An 8595-nucleotide genomic window follows, 5' to 3' on the forward strand; every position below is an offset into this window, starting at 1 on the left:
TAAGGCTAGATGGGTTTTGGAGGCCAAACTTTTTGGCTCAAATTTGAATGCCCAGAAACCTCAATAAGCATAGGACCTCAGTAGGGTTTCATCCACGCTAATGAAAGCAGGACAACCTCGGTAATAGGTTATGGAGGGTTCAAGAAATCGGTTCATGAAAGTTTGAGCTTCCGACCCTGTATGTCAAGGATCGTCCAGTCAAAACCCCCTTTAAGCCGATGAGAAAGATAAAGATCTATAAGCGAATTAACAAAATGCAGCTCATTATACCCATTTATTTTTCAATCTCAAAAAATCTTCTAAAGCCTGCATAGCTACTTTTATATGATAAGTGTTTGATATTACTTGTGCTTCAACTTTAAAAAACCTACAAGGCCTGCAAAGCTACATTTCTTTAAAATTTTACGAATTCTGCATACCTATTTCGGTATGATAGCGTTTGATTTATTTTATCTTTTTGGAAAAGTTTTATAATATTTCGTTATTGTCTAGTGCACTTAGGTGGAAGGTGATTCAATCATCTCCCAGAGCTAGATTCCAACTTCGCAACAACTTCAAGACACTGCATTCTAACAAACTTTGTTTCTAACCTAGTGAACTAAACCCTAAATTTGTTATTTTCTGTGTAGAAAAGAATGATACCATGAGTTAAGATCATAAAACAAGTCCAAGGAAATAAGGATATTCTTGAGTAATAAATTTGAAGTATATGGCAAGAATTTTCTGTTAAGAAGCCATCTTCATGCCATAGAAACTCATCAAATAAAGTAGTACAGCATATTTCATAGTGAATGACAAAGAAAGTAATACAGTATATTTCATAGTGAATGACAAAGAATTGGTAAATAAGAATGGGCAGACATAACTTACCAGGAGCAATATAGCCATATGAGCCAGCAACAACAGTCATTGACATTGGATATGGAACGTCGATCAGTTTGGCCAGTCCAAAATCTCCCACATGAGCTTCAAAATCTTGATCAAGTAGAATATTATTGGACGTTATATCTCGGTGAATAATTCGTGGTATGTGATCATTATGTAAGTATGACAGTCCCTCTGCTGCTCCTAGGGCAATTTTGTAACGAGCATCCCAATCTAATACAAATGAACTTCTATGAAGCAGCTCACCCAAGCTTCCATTTGGCATATACTCATAGAAAAGAAGCTTTGATCCATTGTCATAGCAGAAACCATAGAGCTTCACGATATTACAATGTCTGATTTGCCCAAGAGTGGCTATCTCAGAGTCGAAGCTCTTTTCTATAGCGGTTCCTTCTCGTTGAGAAACCATCTTTTTGACGGCAATGAGTTCTCCCGAATGCAGGGTGGCCTTATAAACTGTTCCACATGCTCCTCTTCCAATCACAGCTGTCTGAGAGAAATTATCCGTGGCTTCTACTATGTCTTGGAAAGTGAAGCTTTGTGTTGGGAAAAAATAAACCACTGACCTAACAGATTGTTGGTCTTCAGGAGGAATGAGCATACATTCTGGTTGCCTCAAAAAACAGGTAATGACCACCATTATAATCAATGAAGACCCCACAAACACTCCAGCAATTATGGCCACAATCTTCGCCGTTCGGGTTTTCGCATCCTGCCAAAAATGGGAAAAGGCGGATTGCCCTGCACTTAAGGGTTGGCATGCATCTGGCATTGGTCCTCCACAGAGCCCCTGATTTTCAATGAAACAACTAACGGGCATGTTGCGAAAAATGGTTATGTTAGGCAGAGGCCCAGTAAGGTTATTGTATGAAACATTACACACCATCAAACTCTGAAGATTTGCAAATGAAGGAGGAAGTTGGCCAACAAATTGATTGCCATTGAGATAAATGGATTCTAACAAATTCAGGTTGCCCAGTTCAGCTGGTAATAACCCTGAAAGCCTATTCCAGCTCAGATTTAGAGTAATCTGCAAGCCTTTCAGTTTACCAAGTTCTGGTGGGATAGGTCCTGAAAAGTTGTTCCCACCCAATTGCAGCTCTGTCAAACGGGAAAGCCTTCCAAGAATACCGGGTATTTGTCCTGACAGTTTGTTATCAGAAAGCTTCAGTGATTCCAAACGAAAGAGATTGGCCAGCTCATTTGGAACACCGCCAGTAAAAGCATTCATGCTCATGTCAAGTCGTTCAAGATTTAACAAATTGGAAAGCTGCAGAGGAATGTTTCCTGTAAGCTTATTTGATGAGATATTTAAAGTTATCAATTTCAAAAGATTCCCAAGTTTATGTGGATGGCGACCCAGAAAATAATTATCGGAAAAGTGATGCTTCTCCATACTTTCCAAGTTGGCTACTTCTGGTGGAATCAATCCACTGAACTTGTTCTGATTTAATTCAAGAGTAGTCAAACTAACAAGTTGGAAAAGCTCCTTGGGTAGGCTACCAGTCAGTTTGTTGTCTCCCAGACTCAGCTGCTGTAGAGATCTGCAGGTCGTCACACTATAAGGAATATGCCCTGTTAGCTGATTGGAACGAAGGTCTAACAATATTAATTTTCCGAGACTGCAAACCCGACGTGGTATACTTCCACTGAGAAGATTCTTTGACAGATCAAGAAATTTTAGTCCACTTGAAACTCCGATGTCTCGAGGAATTGTGCCATTCAAGGAATTACCAGAAATATGCAGAGATTCTAAATTGCTCAAACGTCGGAATTCATTTGGAATACTGCCACTAAGCTGATTAAAGGATAGATCCAAGTCCCTTAAATTTCTCAAGTGTCCCAGTTGTCGAGGAATATTTCCCGTCAGATGATTCTTAAACAGATGAAGCACCCGCAAACGTTTTATGCGACCAAGCTCTGGAGGAATGGATCCTGTCAAAAAGTTTGAGGAGAGGTCAATGTCAGTTGCTGACGTGCAGGTGCCTAGCTGCCATGGGATTGTTCCATTCAACTTATTCTTATACAGATGTAGATACCTTAGATATTTCAAGTTTCCAAGCTCCTCTGGAATCTCTCCAACTAAATTGTTTCCATACAAATCAATTCCCTCTAACTTACTGCAATTGCCGAGTTCTTTAGGAATTGAACCCGAAAATTTGTTCAACCACAATCGCAATTCCCTTAGGTTCCGAAGCCTTCCCAACTCCTTTGGGATTTCACCTTGAAAGTTATTTTGAGCCAATCCAATAATCTGCAAGCTATCACACTCGCTCATTTCTGGGGGAATTGTACCTGACAGGATATTATTCCCAACGTAGAAGATTTGCAGGTTCTTGAGATGCCTCAACGATGAGGGCAATGCACCGGTAAGATAGTTGTTATAGACAAAAATCTCCTCGAGAGATTGGAGATTACCAAGTTCTAGTGGCAGATTTCCAACAATGCGGTTATTAGACAAATGAAGTTTTCTCAAGGACGACAACTTGCATAATTGCAAAGGGATTTGACCTTGCAGACTATTGCTACTCACATCAAGAATCTCCAGCTGCAAGCAGTCCCCAAGCTCGGGCGGTATTTTACCCGATAGGATGTTGCTTGAAACATTAAGAACTCTCAGAGAAGTCAAATTTGAAATAGCGGGAGACAAGCTTCCTATCAGATGCATGCCACTGAGATCGAGTGACCATACTTTAGGATCACCAGTACTGTTTATACACTGTACACCCTCCCAATTACAAGGATTCTCATCGGTGGACATCCAAGTTTTCAATTTACCAAACTGATCATGAAGATTTCTCTTAAACTCAAGAAGACATTGCCCTTCTTCATTAAGCGCATCAAGTTGAACGACCAAAAGGGTAACCACAAGTACCCTCAATGCAAAACTCTCTGGTTTTTCAGGTATCCTCATGTTATGTGACCAATGGTTGTATTGAAAGCAGCCTCTCTGTAAGTCAGAATGTTCGGAAAGAGTTATACATACTTTCATAATGACCATAATTTTACAGAGTGAAAACCCATGTGAGTAAATCCCACTAAAACAGTACAACCACCCAAAAATGCAAATAAATCATAAAGTGGTCATACAGTCGAATTAGGCCGTTGGGCTTTGTTATGCAAACTTTGGCTAGGGTGGTTTTTACCATTGCAGCTCTATCGATCTATTCGCTATTGTTGTGCTGCTGGCTCTGCTATGTATTCTTTACGGGCTGTTTGAGGCATTAGTTGCTTATTGCTGAAGTTTTACATGAGATCAAAGCTAGCATGAGCTTAATCTCCCTCACAAGGGGCGTTTGTGGATTGCATTTGCAGGTCATGCCTGTGCCCATGGAAGTCACCATCAAGAAGGTCGTCGTTCTAGCTTTGTGATAACATGAAAAAGATAGTAGGTCAATGGAGAATACCTGTTTGTGCCGATTTGTCTCATAATTGCGCTCAATTTTGGGGCTTTGCTGGCTGGTGTCTATGCATTCTGATTTTCTAGTGGCAAGAAAAATGCTTGTATGGTGATTTCAAAGTGGCATAGAATGCATGTAAACAGTTGTTAACAGGGCATATTATTGAGTTGTTGTAGAGAAGGCTGCAGAATGGTACATAGTGCATGGTTTGTGTTTGCTAGTTGCAAGAACAACATAAAGTGGAGATCATGGTTGTCATAGCAAAAGATAGCTTGTCAAGCAGCATGTTGGGAGTGACTCTCATGGTGAGTGTTACTATTTTCCTTGTTGATTAGATCTTGTTTGTTGACAGTTGCAATATGTTGGTTGTGTAATTGTCAAATTTGAGAGGGCTAACAGTGTGGTTGAATATGCAATGGAGAGACAAGGTTGTGATTATCAGGTAAAAAGCTTTACGGGCTGGATGAAGATGGATATTGTTGAAGTAAGCTTATGAGAATGCAATTGTGTAGTGGCAAAGACACAGATTTTACAAGGATGCATATGGAAAACTCTTACGATGCTTTGTGTTGTAGAAGATATTCTACATGGAACTTGTCTTGAAAAGAGTACAAGCATGAAAAATGAGATGATATATATTCCTTGTACTTGTGTAACTTCAGGTTTGCATTTATTATGAAGTGTTTTTCCCTGATGGAAAGAGTATAGCACTGCAAGACTTAGTGTGGCATGCATAACCTTTGAATTGTTGGTCTTCTAGGGTGTATCTGTACCTCCAGTAAGTCATGATTGTATCCCTATTGTTAGAGACGGGAAGTAGGTATGTTGATGAGGGCATGTATATTTTGGAATATGTAACTTTGAATGGTTTCATTTGATTTGATGGCCATGACTGTGGCAGTGTACATCACTGGGGGAGTATTCCTTCATAGGTATAAGAAGGAAATGCCATCAGACCCCAACTTGAATTGTATGAAATGACAAGCTCACAACAAGTACTTGCTATGAGTGTCAGAAATAGTTCTTGCTTGTTGTGCAGTTGCCACATGAGTTGTGACCTGAGTTGTCATTTTGTGCAAGTCCATTATGTGATTTGTAATGATTTAGCAAACTTTTATGTTGTTAAGAGGAATTGTACAATGACAAGCTCACAAAAGTACTTGCTATGAGTGTCAGAAATAGTTCTTGCTTGTTGTGCAGTTGCCACACGAGTTGTGACCCGAGTTGTCATTTTGTGCAAGTCCATTATGTGATTTGTGATGATTTAGCAAACTTTTATGTTGTGAAGAGGAAGATGAGAAAAATTGAGAAACTAAGGAATGTCAATGGAAAAGTTTTAATAAAGCTTCTATATTTAAAGACATATTTATGCATCATTACATGGGATACATCGTAATATAAAGATGCATCTTTGCAAGTGGAGGTTTTATTTTACATGGAAGCTTTTATCACTATAACCCAGATATCTCATTTGTTGTACTGCTAATCTTTTGTTTATTTCAGTACAAAATCGTTTAATAGCTACTGCTAGTTTTCTTGTTTATTTCTTTACAAAATTGTTTAAATAGCAACAACAATCGTGTGAACACTAATGCAATGGACATCTTTGTCATTTGAGTCAATAATTTGTGAATTGATTACCTGATAGTGCACATCTCGGCAGTCTAGCCTTCCAACTGCCATAGGTCAGGTGCCGGAATCTTCCTATGCATCTGTTATCAACAATCTGGGCAAAACCCTGGTACTTTCGTGCAAAGTAATGGGGTAGCTGGACTATCACAAGCCCTCGGTGTTGTTGATCGATTTTGTAGCTGCACAGAAATTCACTGCAGGTTTCTTTTGGAGTCAGTAGATCCACCCTTATCACTGTCCTTTTGCTCTGCTCTGTTTTTTTTTCAATATAGCTATCTTTAGGTACATAACTTATGCCAGAACCAATATATATTAAATCAACAATCTGCTTAATTGAAAGATGCTACTATAAAATTCATTTGAGGAAGATGAGGGTTGTTCTTGGACTGTCCTTAAGACAGTTCAACATTTTCGATGGCTTCCACCCTCAACTCCTGAAGCCTCAAGTAAAATGATGGTGAATTTAAAGGAGCCGTGGTGCAGTTTTGTCGGTGACAAAAATAGTTACAACACTCAGTCCAGCTCATCGATAGTTCGGAGCATTCATGCTTCTCTTGTCTTATTGGCCTATTTTGCCCCCCATCTGTGGAAATCTGGTTGCGAATATCGCAATAATCAAAATTTTAATCTCCATTATAAAAAATTGGAAAAATATGCAATGGCTTACTACTAAAAATTGTAATCTGAGAATATGGTGCAGTCTCAATTTGAATGATAAATTTTGTGATTTAAGCAGCTAAGGTCCCAAAAATTCTTAAAGAATCGCGAGAAACGAGACAATATAAATGCATTCCTTTATCCTTTGAATTCCTCAGGTCGATTTCTTGCCTGATTAAACGCAGTGGAATTTTTTAAGATATTAACCTGAGGTTACATGAAAATGTTAACCTGACGTAATTTCAGTGCATTCCCTAAATTAGTACCAGAATCTTCCTCCACCGTGATATTTTGAACGGCAATTTTTGTGTTGTTTATGTAAATATATCAAATACTAGAAATAACGATTATGGAAAACATATATTTGTTTGTTATTTTTGATTTAATATTTACCTTTATTTAGACATGAGTAGTTATTGAATGTTAGTAGTGACATCTATAATTAGTTGAGAATTATTTATTATTTATTTCTTTTCTCTATATCACCAGGGTATTGAGTTATTTACATATTGTGATTTTTTTTTAATAATAATAATGAATCAACAAAGTAATAATGAATTAATTTGTATAAGTGGATAGTAGTTAATAATGAATCAATTTGTATTAATGGATGGTAGCTAGTGATATTGGATAATAATGATGAATTAATTCATATTTATAGATAACTGCGAGTGATGTTGAATTATAATGATATAGTTCGTATTTATGGATAGTAGTAAATGGTAAAAAAAAGGTGAAACCAATACCTTTTAAGGAAGATGCTAATTTGTAATATGGGATATTATAATCTAGATGCTACTAGAATGCACATCACCCAATATATGTTGTTTCAACGATCAACACAAAATATATTAGTTTTTTTAGATGATATCTAAGCAAAAACTTTTTTTTATCATGGTGTAAGAGTTGAAATTGTTTATGATTGGCTAAGAGTTAGTGTATCTCTAACATAAGGAAACAAGTTAATGATCGGTGACCAAGAAGCATTTAGTAGGAGTGAAACTCTACGCTCTTATGGACCACTAGTGCATTTTTTTGTAAGTTTGGTGAGACTACATCTTCATCATGTCCAATATATCACCCCAATCGCTGTTGAGGAATTGAACCGGTGACTTCACATCAAGGAGTGCCTTAAAAGAGCACCCAATTACTGTTTATCCAAGCCTCCATGGACCACTAGTGGGTTACTTTGAGTAGTATGGTTTTTCTTGAATAATGATGACGAGTTAGCTTGCATTCACAAATAACAGCAAGTGATGGTTGTCCTAACTATCATTTGACAAGTTATGATAGGCTTTTCAAAAACCAAAAAGAAGAAAGTAGTGGAAAGATTTGCATCTCTAGAGATTATTTTGAGTTCTCTGCTAGATCAATAATTAAAATAGATCTATGTTGATTTTTAATAATATTATTTATATTTATATAATTTTCACATATTCCTATATATAAAAATATTTTAATTTTTTATTTTATTAAATCCTAATAATACACACACACATGCTTTGTTTTTTTGGACATGTTATATAATTTTGAATTTAATTTTTAAATGTGATATGCATAAAAAAACACACACAGACCACTTAGAAAAAATTATATATATATATATATATATATATATATATATATATATATATATATATATATATAGATATATATAAATCTTTTATGTGTTTATTAATTAAATTTAAATATAAAATTGTGAAATATAATGCTCCTGAATATGAATCATTATTTTAAACTTATATGATAAACTCGATCTTAATTTATAACTAGGATTTATATTTCTATATATTTCATACCTTCATATGTATAGAAATATCCTTATTTCTTAGTTACTCACCATTGGGCAATGTTCAATTTCCATGAGGGCTTCTCTAGAGGCATGGGGATACCTTCAGGTAGTGGTAAAATGTGTGGTTGCACCTTAGGAGACCATATTAAATGGTTTCATGAGCCTTGCACATATATGTGGATCAAAGCCCAATCCCATGTTATCATTTTTCTAACTCAAAGGATCTTA

The 8595-nt window shown here is 36.6% G+C and overlaps 1 protein-coding gene across 1 annotated transcript; it reads right to left on the reverse strand.

The window, feature by feature from the left end:
- Nucleotides 1-598: 598 nt before the first annotated feature.
- Nucleotides 599-6480, reverse strand: LOC149226930 (uncharacterized). Its single transcript, XM_089380356.1, has 2 exons — nucleotides 5928-6480; nucleotides 599-3835 (listed from the first exon to the last, which is right to left on the reverse strand). Exons 1-2 carry the CDS (start codon nucleotides 5967-5969, stop codon nucleotides 599-601), a joined length of 3279 nt encoding a protein of 1092 aa, XP_089236482.1. The 5' UTR covers nucleotides 5970-6480.
- Between the last annotated feature and the right edge of the window lie 2115 nt (nucleotides 6481-8595).

This window comes from Pinus tabuliformis, chromosome J, assembly GCF_031772625.1.
Source record: "Pinus tabuliformis cultivar Carrire ecotype Pingquan chromosome J, CPIR1, whole genome shotgun sequence".
NCBI lineage: Eukaryota > Viridiplantae > Streptophyta > Pinopsida > Pinales > Pinaceae > Pinus > Pinus tabuliformis.